This window comes from Haliotis cracherodii, unplaced genomic scaffold, assembly GCF_022045235.1.
Source record: "Haliotis cracherodii isolate W230 unplaced genomic scaffold, xgHalCrac1.p SCAF_4, whole genome shotgun sequence".
Taxonomy (NCBI): domain Eukaryota; kingdom Metazoa; phylum Mollusca; class Gastropoda; order Lepetellida; family Haliotidae; genus Haliotis; species Haliotis cracherodii.
In genome coordinates this window covers 42,283,130-42,305,481 of record NW_027266297.1, presented here as the reverse complement: position 1 = coordinate 42,305,481, position 22,352 = coordinate 42,283,130, and the positions used below count along the sequence as shown (strand labels likewise).

Here is a 22,352-nt window from a genome sequence, read left to right as displayed (position 1 = left end):
CTTATAGTTATATAGTCATAAATGGGAATGGGGCGTCATATTCATAACAGAACTTCATTCAGAAACTTCGACAACCAACAACACGTGTCACAGGCACTGTCAGTAAAAGGTTATTGTCGACTCGGATTAAACCGCAACATGAAGCGACCTTATATACTGAACATATATTCAAGGACTTATACCACTCATAGACAATTGCATTAACTTTGTGAGCGATTAAAAACATATAAAAACGCTGCAAAAGTACAGCCAACTCTTCTGCTCTGTCAATCTCAATGTGTAAACCTTCATCGGAAGTGATTAGCCTGTTTAATAATGGTTTCAAATAGCTTTTTAATGAAAAAACATCTACTCGATAATCAGATATGATACATTATAATAGTATTTTGTTGAATACGTTTCAGAGGTACTGCTTATTAATGTGCAAACATGACATATTGTTCGCTGTATCTGTTTTTGGCAGGGTTTAAGATATATTTTCGAAAACAAGTGGTGTCATTATTGTAAGTATTCAGTGATTCGTGATTCGTGGATTTGTGGCTGCCATTCAGTCGGGACTCTGTTTCTTTTGGTGTGACCAAAATAGGAGTATGACAACCCCCAAGGCTTTGACGTCTTGAGTTACAGTTACGAAAGTATGGACATAGAAAGCATATTAGTACCTTGGAAATGAAAGAGATAAAGGATGATGTGTGATAATAACCCACAAGATATGTATAATGATGAACAAAACGTGTGGAATTATATGCTCATATGAAAGAGAAATAGTCTTGGTTTTTCTTAACAGTTGCAGGCTTGTGAAAAGTAACATGAAATGTAAAGGAAAACATAGGACAAAAATGCTTATGTTAGACGCTTCAGTGACCATTTTTCTTTCTTTTTTTCTGTCAGATATGTTCATATGAATAGTCTTTGTTCTTCTTAACAATTTCACGATTTTTACGGTAACAATGCCAAAAAATGTACGGCTTATTGTGTCGAAAATGCTGAGTTTAGAAGATAGGGTTTAAGACAGAAATATATGTTGAACGCTTTGTCTTGGGACTTGTTCATAGTTGGATTTAACATTTTTACTCATATAAGACTAATATTGAACTTGGTCAACTCATGCGTCCAAAACCTTCAAGTGATTGAAAGCAAAAACACTAATAACTTTAAAATGTGTCATTTCTCATAGGACAGATAGGGCCCTTTGTTGTAGTAGAAAGAGAACAAGGGGGCTTCACTTTTGATTTAGGACAAGCTGCATATAATCGGAGAGTTACTGGGCACATTGAAAGGAGAAATTAGATGACTTTATGGTCGCTACGTTCAACGCTTTGCCTGATATGTCTGGTAGGCAGAGTATATGAAACTGACTTATTGATATTTGTATTCACTATATCATTTGTAGTTAACATCATCCATGCATGGTCATATTTGCATTCCACCTATGACATAAGTGATGTTACAAGCATGTTCACATTTCCACAGCATAGATGGTACATATATTAAAACCTTATTGTTTTGTGAGTAATAACATTTGCATTTTTCACGAGAAAAGAAAAGATTGCGTATACAATGGAAGATACAAATTCATGAATCTACATTAACGAATTACGAGACAATACTACTGTGATCTCTAAGACCATTTGAAAATGAGGAGTGTTTTGATAAAATTAAGTTCATATTCGCAGTGTATCTCCGGTGTATCATTGCGCCGCCGGTAATAAAAAGTAATTCTTGAGACCAGTTGAAGATTGGTAATGTCTCTGACACATGGCTAAAAGTAAATGCCCAGATAATATCTGTTTCATAATGTGCACATGATGATATATGATTCCATTTGCATGCACTCCTTTATCTTATATTTAACCATATTTATAGATAATGATCATATTTGCTTAAACATATAGCATTTAGTTCAGGGGATACATGAGATGATGTGTTTATCAAACGCATAACATACATATATATTGCAGACATCATATGATCATATTTACTATGTCATATCTGCATTCATCATATTACCTATGTTGCAGACAATATACGCATGGTCATGTCAGAATTCACCGTATTACATATATTGCAGATGATATACACAAGACCATATCTGCATTCTCCATATCACATACTGTGCAAGATTAAATACATACAGGTATGTCTATATTCACCATGTTAAATATATTGCAGATGATGTATGCACAGTTATATCCGCATTTGCCATATGGCCTTGTTTCTAGATTATATATGCACAGCTATGTCTGAATTGACCATATCACATATATTGCAGGTGATATATGCACAGTTCTTGCTTCATTTACCATATTACATATATTGCAGATGATTTATTCACAGTTATATCTGCATTTGTCACATAACATATATTGCAGATAACAGTCGTCTAAGGCGCCGCGATTCGCTGTGCAGAGTTGCGTCCCTATGATTGTAGGTTCGAATCCCGGTTCGCCCCGATTATGTTTCTAGGTTTGTCAGCACCATACCCGTGCTCGTGGGTTTCACCGAAGTGGTAAACGTCTGAGACCTGCATCACTTCGGGCTTTCCTCCCACATTAAGCTGACACGCCGTGATATAACTGTAAAACTGTTAAAAGCGGCGTTAAACCAAACTCGCTCACTCGCAGATAACATATGCACAGTTATACCTATATTCACCAAATTACATATACTGCAGATTGTATTGTTATATCTTCATTCATCATATTATTGTTGGTTGGTTTGTTGTTTAACGCCACACTCAGCAATATTCACGCTGTATGACGGCGGTCTGTAAGTGATCAAGTCTGGACCTGACAATCCAGTGATTGATATCAGGAGCATCGATCCACGAGTACATGCTCAATCAAGTCAGAGTCGCCTCTTACGAAAAGCATGGGTTGCTGAAGACCTATTGTAACCCGGATCATCACGGGTCTCACCATATTACATATATTGCAGATGTTATATACATGGTCATATTTGTATTTCCCATATTACATCTATTACAGATGATGCATTCATGGTCATATCTGCATTTCCCACATTACATATAGTGCAGATGAATATGCATGGTTATGTCGGCATTCACCATATTACATATATGTTAGTTCAGCAGTATCTGAGTTTGTTCATTACATGATTCGTAATTATGTAATGTTCTCCAGTCCATTCCAGGTAATTTTAACTTACACTGCTTCCTTATCTTCTATAAGTTCATCACAATAAAAGCGTATGTATGTCCTCTCCACATTTGACACTTTAGTTTATAACACGTGTTGTTGAATTAAGCTGGCACTTATTTTATTTTTTGTGCATATCTTTGACTGGAACTCAGCTAACTCAACTTGAAGAGAGTATGGATTGCCTTAATTTTTACGTAATAACCTCAAACCTCTTTCTACTACCACCATTTTTTTTAGTTTGCGAAAACGGTATACATATTATTTAGAAATTGGACATACAGGCATTTTGGGCAACTTTCTTTGCTTAAAATGGTGTTCAAGTTAGTCTGTTCTTATTTATTCCAAGTACATTTTGCATAAATACATATTCATATTAAAAATGTAATTATGCAGAATTGAATTGTGATATGAAATGTTGTTAACAATGTTGTCTTCGATTAACTGTTATCAGAATCAGTATTATGTTTGATCTTAAATAGCCAACAGCCAATGATGAATGGTGTTGTTATCCTCTCGCCGTGAAAAGAATGCACAGAAAATGTATTGTTCATTCAGTACATATATTTATATTATGAATATTATCAGGGGGACATATGTATATACCGCGACACAAGTTTCAGAGGTAGATTTGTCCTTTCACTCAATCGGTTATTCCATATTAAACATCTAAATTTAGTAATGGGGGAAAACAAGTTAAAAAATAGAACTTACACTTTATAATAATTTTGTGACGTTGTTTGAGTATCTCAGTACCGTAACTGTATTAAACTAATATTCAAAACATGATTTAGCAACCACCACGTATCTTTGACAACACGGAATAACGGCAATTGATAATACGTTCATGTTATAGCGTAATATGATGCCAAATACATTTAAAAACTCAATACAAAGAATTTTGCAGAGTGTGTACGTGCTTGTACTAGTCTGGACTGGTGCCGATTTATAGTGCCAGCCCACTGAGATACCATGCCTCAGATTAACATGAATACCGTACTATGACACAATGACCAGTCCTTGTTTTAGCCCCTTAATGCCGAGCGCCAGACAGCGTCACTACAAGTACCATCTTTTAACGTCTTTTGGTATGACGCGGCCGGGGATCGAACCCCACACCTTCCGCTCTCCGGGCGGACGCTCTACCACTAGACCACGGTCGAGTACAACATGAGTATGTACACATATACTACACAAGTACAACATAAGTATGTACAGGTATATTACACAGGTACAATATGATCATGCACATTTATACCACACAAGTACAACATGATTGTGTTCATAAATATTACACAAGAACAATATATTATGTACATATATATTACACGAGTACAGTTTAAGTATGTACATATATATTACACAAGTAAAATATGATTATGTACATATATATTACACAAGTAAAATATGATTATGTACATATATATTACAGAAGTAAAATATGATTGTGTACATATATATTACAGAAGTAAAATATGATTGTGTACATATATATTACACAAGTACAACATATTTATGTACATATATATTACACGAGTACAATATGATTATGTACACGTATATTACACAAGTACAACATAAGTATGTACATATATATTACACAAGTACAGCATAATTATGTACATAGATGTTACACGAGTGCAACATAAGTATGTACATATATATTACACAAGTAAAATATGATTATGTACATATATATTACACAAGTAAAATATGATTGTGTACATATATATTACACAAGTAAAATATGATTATGTACATATATATTTCACAAGTAAAATATGATTATGTACATATATATTACACAAGTAAAATATGATTATGTACATATATATTACACAAGTAAAATATGATTGTGCACATATATATTACACAAATAAAATATGATTGTGTACATATATATTACACAAGTACAACATATTTATGTACATATATATTACACGAGTACAATATGATTATGTACACGTATATTACACAAGTACAACATAAGTATGTACATATATATTACACAAGTACAGCATATTTATGTGCATGTACATTTCCCAAGTACTACATAATTATGTACATATATATCACACAAGTACATGATTATGTCGACACATAACATGTACAACATGATTAGGAAAACAGTTTAAATCAATAACATATATAATAATGATTCGGTATTCAAAATGTATGACACATGTTTCCCTGTTGTCCATAACTTTTTATGTGGGGATTGTATACTCATAACATGTGCAGTCTCAGAAACCTTTTTGTAATACATAACTGTCAAGAGACCACTGCATGGTATTTGCCCAGCACATTTTTTTCATGTTTACCTTCTTCTATATATGAACCAGATTTAGATACTCATTTCCCCATACAAGTGTTATCAGTGACTTGCCTATTTGTTTTTAATATGTAGCATGCACAAAAATCAATACAATAAATAGACACAATGTTTGGCCGATAGTGTAATGTACATTGTTAAATGTACTAATTGTTGTTCTATATTTACAACACATTCAGCCATTTTCATGATTTTAGAAATTTTCAGAAGAAGAACAGTGCCTTAGTTAATGTGGAATTCACACCTGTTATTGGGTGTCTTACATTCTTATGCAATAGAATCAAGGATATAGTACGAATATTGAAAATAAGGTACTCAATAAGCTTACCTTTCACATATACGCAAACATGTACAATTCACGTCATCGAAAAATTAATCTATTATGGTGGATACGTCATGATAGAAGTAGTTGACAATGACTTTAGTGAAATAGAGTGGCAAAAAATGCATTCATTTAAAAAATTGTATCTTTTTTTCAGACGCGTAGAATCAGAGCAAATCTTGTTTTCTTGCCATTTCTTGCCAGTAATGCCACAATGCTGTCACGTTCTTTGTGATTTCTCCATCTGGCTGAGACATATTCTTTTATAAATGACATGCAGACATAATTCAGTTACAGTGTTATAATTATTAAAATGGTTAACCCGACATCTTGCCTTCTTGCGTCAGTTATTTACAACGACAGTCGTGAAAGCATTATATTTTGTCTTAAGACAGAAAAAAACTATTCCTCATTTCCAAAGAGCATTTTACCACACACAAAATCAGGTTGGCAGCTCGCATCAGTTTGTTTAAAGGTATTGCAAAAGATATATTTCCTTCACAAATTTCCTTCTTGGCCATACAATCGAGTTATTAATATGCATAGAGCAACAAAGTTACTCATAAATGAAATGAGTATGGTATTGATGAAACCGCATCATCATAAATTCTTAATATTTGTATTTATATGTGGAGTAACATCAAAAACAACATCTGTTAATAACATTCTCTAGCAACTGATAATGTAAGTTTGACCCGCATGATACATCTCAATGTTTTCGCTGAAATTGTTAACTATATCATCATTTTGTACACATCAACTATTCTTTTTCTTCAATTTGTTACCTCTGGTGTATTAATGAAAGTATATCATCGGGGTTATGTGTAAATGAATAAAATAGTCCCATTTCCGCAAAGAAAACAAGACAAATGGGTTAATCAGGGTTTTTCTCCTTATTAATTCAATACGACACAAACCGTTTCTTTGCCCATTGGAACCGTTTGTCATTCGAATATAATACAGACTTGCTGATTTGACACTATCTTCCAATTAACGTTGAAAAAATTGTACCTGCAATATTAATTTGAAGTTTTCTTTACAAAATTACAGTTTGCTAGGGGGCAATTTGTCCAAACTAATTTCTAGGGGCTGTGCTAGTTCACCCAATTCTGTCCCAAGACCATGACCACCTGTGGTAGGTTGGATTTAAGCATCTACTATTGCATTAGGGAAGTATCTAGGAGAGGTCTGCCGGAGTAATTGTATCATACGATCTTTTCTTAAGGAATATAACGTTATTGTTGGATGGTTTACTGGGGATTAATGTTGTACGGAGCCTGTGCTACCCTGAGCCTCGCTTCTTGTAGGCCTTGACAGATTCGACAACTGTTTTAAATGAAAACATTACGTTTTTTGAAAAGCCTGGGCAATCCATGGGATGAAGGGAGGTAGTTTTATTTGAATCATTTCGTAATAAAATCCCTCCGCGAGCAGCTGTGAACGCCGGGTCTTCGAGAAATAATATATCCTTTCGTTCCGTCTTGACAGAGCCCATGAAGCGCTGCGCTATTAGAGGGAGCAGTAAATCCTGTCTTTAATCGGCCAACACGGTGTGACAAATTCTCTGATATTCGAGCTACAACGACAAATTGAGACAGGCCGACAATTGGTGTTTGTGTGACGCCACCCGATCGTGGTCGGGTGGCCGGGAGAGAGATGTACCCAACTGGTGTATGTGTATGAAGCTCGAGGACACAGTCGGAGGTCCGAGTTCCCGGACCCTCGACAGAGTGATTAGCCTGCAACATATCGCCCGCGGTGCCCAAGTCTTCCCTGGATCATATAACTTGCCGGCCATAATGCTCACCTGAGCTTTACAGGGCTCTAACGCTGTGATTTACCTGTTCTCAACAGTCTCCCTCGGGGTGTTTAAACTTTTTAGAAACTGTTGCTTGGTTCGTGGCCATGGTAATTTGGAAGAAATTAGACTGCAGTTTAAGAGGTGGCTTTGAACAGGATCAGAACATCAAACTTTCAGGAGTCTATTCTCAAGTACAAAGACTCTTTTTAAGATCTTATTACGGACTTACAAAGACAAGCATCTATAACATGGCTTTTCTGTTACTCACAAACAACCATCATCTCTTCTCTTTGTTCTGCCGACACCTTCCAGAACGTTCAAAGGCGTCTCATAGTCGTGCTTTCTTAAAATATTTCACATTAATCCTACAAAGTTAAAATACTAAGTACTTTGGGTCACCTTTTCAGAGTAACACTATCATTATACTTTGAATGGTAAGAATTGTTATTCATAAATTTCAGTTGTATTTCCTTTGAAGGTACTTTATTGTCCTACATTTCATAACCATGTATGTATAAGATAGCGTTGTTGTTTTTTAAAGTATGTTTTCATAAATAATAGCGAGATACATTTTGGAGTATTGTAACCTAAAGTTTTTGCTGATCTGATCAACCGTCAAGGGATTATCCATTACTCATTCCGTAATTATTTCTCCATGTCCTCACACAAGATGCAGGATGGCTATTCAAGTTGTTGAATTAATAAATGCCTGACACCTTACACTAAATAAACAAATACTAAATCTATTTCAGTTGTTGTCATATGCGATACAACAATCAATGAAAATTTAGTGTAGAGGATACTTTACTTGACTTGACATGGTTTACGTCCAAACACTAAAATGCAATTATTCCCAATTCATGCCAAGGAATACCTGTTTTCATTTCCGAGAAATGCTTACTGCGTTTCTCGGCATTTTAATATGTTCATGTGAGGTTTCTCCTCTAATATGTTTTCCTGAACATTTACAGAGTAAATCACTGCAAATCAGATCCATTCTCACCCTTGCATGAAATCCTAATTGAGTGAGATATTGGTCTAATTCAATTAACCTAGCCATTGCATTAAGGGGCGCCATATTTCCCTTTGTACCTAATTGTCTGATTCAGACCATCGAGGACTACCTGTATTTAATGATAGCCAAGAGTCCCTGCATCTTGCCGTCACAAGGGCCAAATACCTTATGATTATATTGATTCAGATCATGAGGCAGCCATTATAAGGAGACGGGCAGGTAGAAGGGGCTCAGAGAGTCTCCCAAGTGGACGTGAAAGGCTTTCAGCGCGGGGAAATATTTATAAACAGGGGTTGAAAGGGGCCGTGGAGAAAGAGACTAGTCATAATAAAATAATGTTGTTGAATCTCATCACCTGTGTTAAAAAGGCCGCCGGTTGAACAGAATAATTTGACATGTAATTACAACAGGGGCCAAGGGTCTTGAAAGCCTCTTTCGGGTGAAGAGACAAGCGGGGGCTTCTTTGGAAGTAACATAGCGCATCAAACTACCGGCTTTTTTATACACTAGCCGTGTAGGCACGGTATATTATCACTCCCTTGTCGCGGAAATAATCTACAATAATCTCCCGCTCTGTGAGACGAGATAGTATTGAAATACCTGTGTTATTTTTTGGCCATTCTTTCCGAAAAACAAACTTTAGGACTGGTGGCGGAGGATCTTACAATTGGTGGCGGAGGGGTATACAATTGTATCGATGAAGAGCCTTCGTGGTAAGGAAGTGATCCGTTAAATAGCCCAACGTGTCGGACAGAAAAGGCCATTTCATACAGAATTAATGCACACCCGTTAGTATAGAGGGCACGGGAGGGGGTACGAAACTGCCCCACGCTTGTTTGTGGCTATTATATCCGATCCACAATTTCCCTTGACGAGCGAATGGATTCGTCTCCGTGGTATAATGTTGAGTGTATGAGTGAACACGGCGTAAAGCTCGCCGTGACAGGATTGCCATACACCACCGTGTAGGGCTGGAGCACTGGCCTCAACTCTCTCAACACCAGTGCCAATACTCGCAAACGTTCCTTATGTCAATTAACCGCTTGGTTGATCACTCCCGATCGTACGGCCTGCCTACCGGCCTATTTATTATGTTTATTGCGAGCGGGGGTAGGGATTACCACCGAGGCGCCTCCCCTTTAGCGCAGATACAGCCCATCAACCAATAGGCTCTGATCAAGCGGCACAACAAAAAACAAAATTTGAATCCAAATCGCAGTCAATTACAGTCGATAAGGAAGGTCCCCTATATGCCACGGGTGAGATTCGGATGATGCCTATGGCTGAAGCTTCTATAGGGCTGTAGTCTTGTATTTTGTGTATCTGACCAGACTGAGTCTTTCTCCTGCATGTTGGGAGGCCAGCCTGTGATAGCTTGCCTGTAGCAGATCTAGACTCACTCTTCTGACACCAAAAGATACATCGAGGTTCTCCTCTATCTACCAAACCCTTCGCGGGCTTCAGCATCATCATTTGGGCACTGTGGGTTTGTTAAACTACCCCAGCCGCCAGCTCACTACATCAGACATAAGCATGTCCTTCATAGCGCTCGAATCCCAAGGCTGGCAGGTAAGTTCACAATTTTATGAAATTTACTATATTTCACCTTTGGCGAATCTGTCTTGAAATTTACCGAGGGCAGGCGTTTTGTTGTCTGCCTCCGCATGGTCTCCCTGGTGGCACCCCCGGGGGCCGGGATCACCTGCTCCACCCTTGCCCTCACCCCTACCCCTTGGGGTAAGGAAGCTGGTAATTGTCACCCTCAAGTCTGTTTGCGGTATCCCCTGCTACATCAACTCATCAACAATATACATCTTGACTGGTGATGCTGTTACGGATATTATCAGTGTGTTTTAAGATGGAGTGCTTCCACAGCCGTGAATCTTTTTTCAAGAAAATTCACTCAAGCCGATGAAGCGTTGTTACGTGTTTGTATTCACAATAGACAATATCTACGCACGCCTGCATGACCGGTATAGCACGCTGTCCCATTTTCTTATATCATACCCACTCTACCTGAATATCTTTTATCGGGACATATGACAAATGTTTTCTTGCTATATGTAAATACCTTCCATCAAGCACTCGCTCGACACGGACCCGAGAGTTCATAGCTGGCTAATTTAGGCCGCATTTGTCAGCACCTGTCTTACGGACGGGTTCACAACGATTTTTCACGTTCGTCAAAATTACTAATGGATCTTGCTCTTAGTCTCAAATCCAGTGGTCAGCTAAACCATTTCCCCTCGGGACGTTTCTTCAAGTGAGACTTTGTTTAGGAAAATACCGAAAGACAGGCATGAGTTCACTTGTATTTTGTCAAGAGGAGATTGGGAGATTAACAGCCAACAAACATAACTGGTATTGTAGTAGAAAATCTCGGGTACTTGTCAAGAGAATTTTTGAACGCAAATCTCCTTGTGCTTCTTGAAATTGCCGTGTCACAAACGTCCTTTCCTGTCAGTTTAGAGAGAAAATACGATTACACATTTAGCTTAGTACTTACACCAGTACTTGAAAGCTTATGAGATCACCCGATCAAATGTTAAGACGATTTGTTGTTGTCATAGAGGTTAAAATTTTCTAGGCTTAAAATCGTGTAACGTTTGTTCGTTATATTCTCTCTATACCGTTAGCGCAGGAAACTAATTTACCGTTTATTTTCGGAATATTTCAGGTGATAATGATTCTAAATAAAAGGATATTAATTCATTTACACCCCCAGGAACATTGCTTATATTTGTATATTGTCTCAAGTGAACAAATCATAAATTATGAGCTACATATTTTGAGATATTGGGTGAATCAGCCAGGAATACAGATTTAATATCACCCATTAGACGGAAATTAAACTAATTTAAACATAAAATCTTTTAGGTTACAAAATATCAAATTTAAATATTTTTCCAGTCTGTTAAGCATGCTTTTAAGAGGGTTTTTTTTATAATCACATCACCCTAACGTTGACGCTATACGGGATTAGAGAAAATAATTTGTACACAGTCAATTGACCTGACAACACCACAATTAGTTAGACGTTGTAATGTCATCAACCGACCACCTTTTCTGTTTCTCGCCTTAAGAGCCGCCGAGAATGAATTATTTATGCAACTCCCATCGCGAAGAACAATCTTACAAGCTCGGAACCCAGAACAGAAGAACCCAAACAAATTGAGAAAGTTTTGGCGCTGAAAATACGATTTGTGTCCTCTTCATTTCAGCGTTCGGCCCATTGGGAGTATTAACTAGCGCGACCGATCAGGCGGGTGTTTAGAATACACACAACATATCCAGTTATTGTTGAGGTGATAAGGAACCATCGACTTGATTTGATGTTATCAAGTCTTCAATTAAATGCACATAATATTGTAGTATTAATTCAAGCCAATCCGGTATTGAACGGCTGTGACAAAATAATCATAACAATCTATCGGTCTCGTCACGGCTATGTTGTGGGTTGTAGCTATTCAGTACGTGAGAAAATATTGATTTGCACTATTTATTTTCCCCATAATTATCTCCGTAATTTTCAGTGATCTATCCAGATTAAAAATGTTATTAACAGTTTTAAGTGTTCACTTTGAATAACCGAAAATGCGTTAATTTTCATTTTTAATTTACTCAAATATAGATTCTTGATTAACATGTCAAACTAAAAAATGTGTTTTTAAGAGGCTTTGGACATCAAATATTATAATTTCAAAATTATATATTACAATGAATTATCTTCGCGTAACGATATCTATAAGTGTACCTTTTATATGTGCATATAATATACATCCGCCATCTTGAATATCACCGACGTCTCGCGTCTGCGAGATTTCAAAGCCAGCAAACAAACATTGCTTAATTTACGTTACAAACCTTATTGATAAGTTCTGAACAGGATATCCATTAATGTCGATTGCAAACGTGTGTTAATAGCGTTTCAATCAGTCCCCTGTGTGGAAGGAAGAGCGAAGGTCAAATTCTTGTTTTACCCAGTATCCTGGTTGAATCTTGTTCGACCCTCCGTCACACCACCCCCCATTCTCGGGGTGGGGGGTACGGGATGGGGTGGGGGAAGATGTTGCTTTCCGTCACTCATGTCTTAAAAGATTTCAAAAGAGGAATTTTTCTGATCTGGGAATCTATTGTGAATTTGATGGAGAAACGCTGGATTGGGGATCAGTTCTTGTCAGTTACACAGATGGTGGATTTAAATACCCACTGGTGGCCCAAATTACATGTCTCGCCCGGGCTGTAGTTGAAATACTTACTAGATCAGTTTCATGCCCCCGTCTAGAAAAATAGAATTTATAAACTGGTTTGGTCTTGAATTCTGAATGCCATGATATTGTCACAGAGAAACAAATAGACCCTGTTGCGTGAAAACATTTAAGGGTTCTTCATTACAAATATCTCACCTTTGAAATTTGAATTAACAGTTTTGATAAAAGCATGATGCGCCGTTTTGAAAAACAAAATGTTCTTTTTCAAATTCTAAGAAATGTCAGGTACGTTTTGGTTATCGCAAACATATCGTCTTGAACTCTAGTTCATTTAAAGGGAATAAGAATATAACTTGTATCCAAGCGGATGCGTTTAAAAGGTGGCGAGATGCTGAAATTGAGAGCTTGCATTGAGCATGTCAAGATTCTCTTTTGAATACCTAAACCAGATTCCAACTGTTTCAAATTAGTCATAATCCCATTAACCTTTCTTAAACTTTATCCAAACAATTTGTCACATGAAAAATATTTCTCTCTTCTTATTGTGTGAAAAATTCTAAGAAAATCCGTCATGCGTAAAAATGAATGAACGTTTTTTGATTAAAACATTCTTTTTAGATTATTTTCAATGAATAGTAAATTGTCTCCAACAAAAATGTTTATGGATCTTTTACAATGAAAATTCAGTCATTGGAAAATGAAAATGACAGAGAAAAGTAAATATTATTGTTTTTATCCTCTTGTCTCGATTCATCTGCTGATAATGGCAATCCTGAAGACGTTTTAGTGTTAAAGTGAGAATGCAGAAGAATGGACGTTTTCTCGCCTGTCCACCATATCCCTGAGATGTTCCCTTAAGCTATATTCCTCGCGGGTCACTTTTATACTCGCACAAAAGCAAGTTGTCGCCTTACATAAAGACTTGCTTGTAATTCTTTACTGTTTAAAACTCTACCGAACGACTGTTCTTATCACACAGAGATCACCAGCTGAAACGAAAATAAAACAGTTTGATTTTGTGAAACAAAAGGTACAAGATTCAATTTATATTTGGGTTGTTTTCCTTTGAGGTGCCTGTCAGCCTCAGCCTAAAAAACTGCGGAAACTCCCATTAATAATTCTTTCAATTAATTCCATGTGTTCTAAATATAGTCTGTTTAGATTAATGAAGCCATGAACTATACATCACTGTCATTTTACATTTGAAAATAGGAAGTTTAAGGCATGAAATTCTAAAATAAAAATATTCAATTCTTGTCTGTTTCATTACCATGTATAGTTTATATTTCTTCTGGTGTGCAGGTTAGGGAAATTTGCTCCGATGTCAAATCGTTTTGATCTTTTCTGCTTCTGTTTATATTTATTTATAATGAATTGTTAATGAGGATATTATGATAGTGTTTGCTACTGTCTCTTGAACTTCGTGTCTATGTGCCTCCTTTTGTCATAACGAACAATAATTATTCCTTTTCTTGTTATTGATGTACCCTTCTTATCCGACTTTACCCCGATCAAGTCCTCTTCACACTAAAATGCATCTCCCAATTTCCAAGCCTATTGTACTCGTTTGGGACAGCGCCGGTCTTCAAAATATGAAAACAACTGGGAACAGGTTTATATTTTTGTGTGAAAACTACTTAGGCATGTAAAAAAGCAAAGAAAAGTCCGCCTTTATTCCCGAAAATACACGCATTACTGTTTTCAAGCAAATCGGAGTGTTTGGCGAACTAACTTTGTAATTTTTGTCATTGAGGCCTCAACAGAGGATTCGTGTTTGCATTGGACGGAAAGAATTACCGGGCGACTCGGTAAGAAAGTCTATGGGATAATCCAAATACGACACCCGGTCGGGGGAGATTTGCAAACTTGGGTTTATTGACATGATCAGAGCTAACATAATTAGGAGCAAGGAGGAAAATGAGGCACACAGAACCGGCATTTCATGGGGATTGTTAGGAGCATGCTAAAATGAACTAAAGGGCTGGTTTCTCTAGATTTAACCAGCCCGAGTTCCGCTCAGCGAGAACTACAAACAATCTGAGTTGACAAGCCCAGAATCCGCCGAGGAAATGAAATGCTTAAATTTTTATTCTGCGACCACAGGGCCTGATTACTCCATTCAATCCTCCGCCAAATTTTCGTTTTCTTGCGTAAAATAAGATTTCTGCCGACCTATTTTCTTCAAGATGAATAGGAAATGTGTGTTGTGCAACGGTTTGAGATCTGGAATTGTCCAAAGGTTGATCTCTTCGATTGAGACGATCTTCCATGCCCAGTAAATGTCCCTTGTGAATTACTGGTAATTGCAGGGGCGGGTCGCCTGACTCGACCAAGTGAATTTCCTGTCGACTGACCATACTGGGTATTTATCACTGTTGGGTTCCGGACTGGTCCAGAAATTTCGTCTGTGTATGAACAGTGATTATCACCTGGTACAGAAATCCGAGAAGACTGAGATTCAGATTCTATTGCCGTCGAAGCATCTCCTTGTGTCTATTGCAGGAAACCTGTCGTGCTTTGCGGCCGTATTCTCCGCGAATTAAACCGATACCATTTGGCATCATTGAGAAGATTGTCCCATCGATTGGATTGTTAATAGCATTCAATCAGTTTTATTTAACTCTGATTTTATGATAGTTTTATGTGTTGCGTCGTTATATCGGATTTCCCCAACAACACGATGCCTTATTATTGCTCTGTATGTTTAATTTGAGATCTACTGATACCTTGAATATTGATTTTTACTGTTCATTTTCCTGCTAACGAAATTAATGCCAAAGCTACTCGCGGGAAGAGGCATATAAATTTGCATCAAGAACCCAACATATTTAAGTCACAGACATAATTATAACATATTGTATTGGCAAACATACACATTTATCACCATCCATGTGTAACATTGTCCAGACGTTTATGATTAGGTGCTCAACTATAGAGGTTCGCTTAAAGAAGCGTGAAATACGATCTTGATCTTACGGAAACTCCATTTACAAACTTTCAGTAGTTAGTTTTCTGGTTTAACGCGCCAAGGCGAGGGAATTGAATCTTGAATAAATGGGAATTGATTTATGGGCTTGTGGTGTCCATTGGTTTTGTAGGGTCCAGACGTGCACTATCAATTCTCATTTGGCTGCCTCGTTCTTAGGAATTTTCCCTCTCAAACACTATTTTCTATACATTGAAAACATCTTCTACAAGTTTATTAGTTTTTGTATTCTGTCGACTTGAGCAGAGATTTAAATTGCGTCTTTTCAGAAAATAAAAAGCAATTTTCGGGTTAATGCGAACGTAGGGTAACCTTCTATGATCAGGGTAACATTCTATTCCCAGAACCAACCATTGTGACCTGTTCTGATTGGCTACTTGCAATTTCATTTGATGAACAAACCCAGCGCAAAGACGTATTTTTAATCAAACTGTTTGCATCCACGAATCAGTGTTAATTATTGCTATTCCGAATGATTGACGTACTTTGACGACTTTCTTTCTTGCACACCAGGATGTTATCCAAGAAGACATATTTCTATCCATTTATCAATGCAATTGTAATGACTCTATGAAATAAATCAATTTCCTTTTTACAAACGACTATAATGAGGCCGGCGAACCTGTCATTCACACATCAAATGCAGTCTTCATTTAAATATATTCTAGGGCAGTGAACGTCCACACGAATCAATACATGAGAAGTGTGCTTTTATATAATTTGCTTTGATATATTATTTATAATGTATAAACACCAATTCTCATTTCATGTTATCTTCCAAAACAAACTTCTTTTCTTGTAGAAAGCCATTTGACATGTTGCCATTTTGACAGCTACAATTGTCCGTAAAGTAAATGTTAGTTTGGCAGACATTCATCCTACTCTTATTGTGTGAATGTTGTAACAGATACTTCATATTTCTAGCAAACATTAGGAAACAAACGATATATTCAGCCAGTCTTTTTCTAATCCGGAAATGATGTATGTCAATAATACATTACTAAACACTAAATTACTACTAAATCATACTTTCGAAATTGAAAATAGATATGTTTCTATTTTAGTCTTTCTTCTTTGGTCATTCAATAGTTTGCACTGCAACAGAGTGTTTACTTAGGTGTGAACGTTCCTTTTTTTTGCAATGTTTTGTTCTGTTTGCCCATTAATACTTTGCAAGTTGGCAATTTACAACTGAATATCACTACCAATACAATGCATGCAAACCAGTGACTGATACGCGTATGCAGCATGTTTACAGATGAAGACCAATGCATATGCAATATTCTATGTTTGTGAATACACCTCGTGTAGAACATTGTAGCAAGCAAGCATCCCGACTGATGTAGACGACAATAATGTAAACGACCTCCCTAACTCAAGGGGGTGAGGGGAGGCGGCATATGGCTCCCATCTTGCCTTGACTTGCATGTCAGTGTGGGGACAGGCCAGATGCATGGCGGGCTGGGGCGGGATCTGCACGCTGACATCCCATACACTGTGAAAAAGTAAAGTAAACCTTCAAATAATATTTGGCTTTGTTTATTGCTGGTTCAAGTTTATAGCCAAGTATACAGACCTGTTGCAGTTCGAAGTATTTGAACCTTGCTGCATAAATTTGAATAAGATTATTGTTCACCTACAGTATGTATGGGACTACGTTATTACATCACATGATACTTCATTTCATAACACGAATTTGAATGTTTTTCTTCTTTAATTGATGATGCTGATACTACATTCATACATAACTATAAATGACGTAAAGACTGTTATAGCAAAAGGAAACTCCTGTATTATCTGATACATGATCAATTTATGGTTTCAGAGACTTTAAATAGTTCCCCAAATGTCAGTTGAAAATACTTTACAATCTTAATATACGTTTCTTCTCATACATTCATATGATCCAATTACAATTGTATTGCCAAAGTATATTGTAAATCTCACCATACACTATATTACACTATTTGCATTCTTTTAAAGCTTCCGTATATGATTACTTTATTTAACTTGGCAATTCCATTAAAATTGCGAACTGAATATCACGATTGATATATTGCTGTATCTCATTAATGTATTTCATTGTATTTGATTGTGGCAACGAAAAACCTTCTGGCAAATTAAGCATTGTTCAACCCCAACACTAAACGAAAATACGAATTTATACATGTTATAAAAGTTATGCCTCATCACTTACTCTAATATGATCCTTTGTGTGTGTGTTGTGATAGCTATAGACATATTCTAACCTATTTCCAGCATTAAACGAGCTTGATTGATGCAGCGTGTATCACCGTCCTCTGTTTTACTTGTGTTCGTATGATTGATACAGTAATGAAGAAGCTCTCATGTGATGACACATTTGTCATTGTCTCAGCCCCGCACATATCTCTGTGTACTTGCACTATTTAATCTCGACGTTAAAAGTCATTTTCAACTGTATCGTCTAACATGAAAGCCAGGCTACATCATCAGAAGTTTGTTACAGAATGTTTTAGTAGATGGGAGATTTATGGTATGCCAGGCTGATGTGTGAAATGGATCCCGGAATACCAAGACTGGCAGGGTGTTCGTGTGGAATATTGGGAAGCCTGCTGAAATCATTTTTGCCTTATTAGTACTTACGTTCGATTACCTTCAGAACATTGTGACTAATATTTATCGTTGGAATTGTTTACAGTAGCAGGTCCCTATATCAGTTATATTAGACAATACAAAATGTTTCCTTTCCATATAGTATTTATAAATGTAATCATTGACATAATTAACTATTGTCTGACTGGAAAGAAAATATGTTAGTATATCTGTGTCTTGTCATAATCAGTCAGTGTATGAATCTTCTCTATTCCATGATAAGAAAAGAGTAGGTTCCATACTGTAACTTGCATGTGTCCACTTATTGAGATGTGTTCATATATGCATATGCTTGTTGTTGTATTGTATATCTAACAAATGTACATATTTATAGGTATATTTTTGTATGTGTATGTTCATATACTTCGAATATACTTATCCAGTAATGATGTGAAAATGAATGTTACGTTTTATTTACCTTTCCACATAACACTCAGTTGTAAACAAATATAACTCTGAATTCACCTGAAATCGTTATATCATGTTATGGTATATCCCCTGATCCGCGTTTTGCATGCACAGTCCTGTCTTGTAGAGTGAGAGGGTGAACTATACACTAGTTTACCTGGCCAACATTTACCTGGTCCCTTTGATCTTTGCCGCCATAGAAGCCTACATGAGATGAGGGAAACGGGACATTACCGTGGGATTTACCGTGTCAGACAGGCTAGATTTAGTACCCTGTAGTCTTTGTTTTAGTATACTCTGTTCGCACACCAAGCGCATTTTATCCCCAGCAGACATTTGTGAATTATGAATCATCTTGCTAGTGTAGGGAAGAGTGTCACTTGTCACACATGAAAATATCTCAAACTACTCTCACTAGTACGTTATATTAAATTCATATTGAAGATTTTTAATTTTTGAGATACATTTGCAATCGTGCATCAGAAAGGATGAGTGTATCCTAACCCATCACACTTACCCTAGCAACAACCTGCCACCCTCCCACACATGCTTTTAATCCGTGATATGGAACAGACGCCTGTTTATTGATTCCAAACGGACAAGCGCTTTTTGTCTACTGCATCATCATGTGACGAGAACCGGTATCTTCTGTATTTTCATTTTCTACTTCTTTCTTATATGTCAGGTTTTGCCATTGGCTATGAAAATATTTTCAGGTTGAATGTCAAATGGTTCTGTATTTGTCAATATTTTGTATCTTCGTGCAGAATTATATTCCAAAATTGTAAACTGAGCTGAGCTGATTCACATAGGAACCCCTAATATTCTAGTATTTCAGAAAAATGTGAAAACCTTTAATATAGATGTCTCAAAAGGTCGCACCTCATAATGATTGAATAGAGTATGTATTTTATCATGATAAACTTCGATAAAAATTATAATGCACATGTTCAGTTTTAAGAGCTCTATTTGACTATTTTAAAGATCATATGGAGAAGCGTCTTAATGCACATGTTTAATCACTGGATAATGATTAAAATATAGACATAAAATTCGTTTCATTTATATAATGCAAAAGGAAATTCATCACAGCCTAAAATGATTTTTGTCCGTTCGACGGTGACCACAAATATCAGATTTTAAAAAGATTATTTATTCAAAAGGAGATATTTCATCACACATAAATACATCGAATTCGGAAAATCGTTTCCTCAGGCATACTAACAATAGGAATTTTCTTATCTGGAGTAAACGAAATCTTGCCACTTTTAACGAAACCCTGAGGGTAGGTATATATGTCACTTTCATCCAGTGAAGTGCCCAGGGCATATATTGCCATACTGCTACCGCTGCTATTGTCATAGCTGATTATATTTTGATAATTCTAATTTCATGACGTAACACGAGGTGTTATCTGTTTGGACTCTCAATCTGAGGCCTGATATTTATGCCAATTAAGGGTGACTTAATCTTATGTGTGATATAGTCTGGATTTACAACACCTGTTAATAGATCTGATGTTTGGAAATGACAATACAGTGTCATATGTATGGGCTGTTGGGACTTGTGGGTATTGATATATATCTTTGGAACGTATATGAGCTGGTGCATGTGGTTGATCATAATGAAAGATAACATTTGTACACATATCTATTCGTTAATACATGGACAATTGCATGTAATTACATTGGAATATACACTAGAATGCACGGACTCGTTCGCATACAAAATCGGTTTCACATTAAAACACTTTAGCGCACAAGCACACACACACAGGCACACACGTACTTTCGTGCACAAGAACAAACACATAGACACACACACACACGTACTTTCGCGCACAAGAACACCCACACAGCTCGCACAATCCTTTCCGCACACTGAGACAAGAACCACGTGTGAGTTTTGTGGAAACTGATAATATTTCAGCATGATCACGAAGGGAATATCACGACACTGCTTGACATCTTGCACTTATTTGGGGAATCGAAACCGGGTGTAATGATCAAACGTTTTAACTATTAGTCTACCCCACAGATGTGTATCTGCATTTGACCAATCACGACTTCAAAATGTCTTCGAAATCCAAATAATCACTTTAACGGTTTTATGTATCATCTGGTGTTGATGCAATTCTGTGTCTAAATAAAGTTTATCAAATAAAATAGGCAACTTCAATTATCATTATGCTCCAAATTTATTTCAACTAGCGATATCTGTTTGAAGCCACTCATTGCCGAATATTTTTTTAAATATTGGCTAGTATTGTGCACAATGTCCAGTAGCTAAACTGATAACATAAATCCTGCTGGGGTGTCCTGCAGGAAGCTGAGCCACTCTAAGTTCCCATGATCCCCTTTGAGGTTTCTTAGCTTTGGTTGCTTGTCGCTTTTAGCCCGTGTCTTAAACAAGTGTAAATGGTATTGTTATGTTCAAAAAGGTTTGGCAAATTTAACTTTGATGTGTTTATATGATGCTTGTGGATATTAAAACTTGGATTTATCGCTGAAATAATGCTGATGCGAGGTTACATTTAAACTCACTCACTCTTGAGAGTCAGCATGACTCGTCAGTCCATACAACCTAGAAACATCGTGACGTTCTCGTTAGTGCCTGAACATGCATGTGTTTACTCATCTCTCCTAACAACTCTCATCTCTCCTATGGTTGTTACTCTGTCTTGCGCTCGACATTAAGGGGCTAAAACAAGGACTGGTCGGCTCGGAGTCAGTGGGGTATTCATGTTAAACTGCGGCATGGTATTTCAGTGTGCTAGCACTATAAATTTGGGATTAGTCCGGACTAGTACAAGCAGTCACACACACACCTCACCTCTCTACATATATCATTATGTGTGTGTGCGCGCGCACGCACACACACACACACGCACACGCACACGCCCACGCACACGCCAACGCACACACACACACACACACGCACACATAGGCGTGTGTGTCCCTTGCCGTGGTATCACAGCGTGGCTACAATTACATGAATCAATGTGACAAAGTGTTCTTCGAAAATCGAACAGTGAAGGTCAGCATCCTCTATAAGGTCCATCAATAAAGGCAGTTCTTAAATCAATGAACGTGTCAGATGAACATTAGGACCAAATTTACCTGTGTGACATAACCATATTGAACAGCGCAAGCAGGTTCTTGTCTCTGAGGTTGTGGAGACAACGGACAGTGTAATTATTGCAAGCCGTATCTTATCATAATCGGACAACAATTGCCTTGATGTTTTGTCAATTTAGTCCAAGTGTCAGCTTTTTATCAGTTTAGGTGCAGCATTTACGTGCGAATCTCACGATTCCTGCCCCTTTGATGATATTGTGTGACCCTTTGCTTCCCATAATCACCTGAGATTATGAATACTACCTTCATACCACGCATGCAAATCAGTTATCTGTAGCGTGCATTTCCTTACCAGAAAAATCGTCCCATGATTATTTTCAAGGAAAAAATGCAATTTAGTTTGAAAAT

General features: G+C 37.0%; 1 protein-coding gene across 1 annotated transcript in view; it reads left to right on the top strand.

Moving 5' to 3' along the window:
* The first annotated feature begins 10,032 nt into the window (after positions 1-10,032).
* The window catches only part of LOC139478942 (transcription factor AP-2-beta-like), a 60,430-nt gene continuing 48,110 nt past the window's right edge, over positions 10,033-22,352 (top strand). The window contains exon 1 of the mRNA XM_071261643.1: positions 10,033-10,197. Within this exon, the coding sequence (XP_071117744.1) occupies positions 10,162-10,197 (36 nt within the window). The 5' untranslated portion in view covers positions 10,033-10,161. The remainder of the gene's footprint in view (positions 10,198-22,352) is intronic.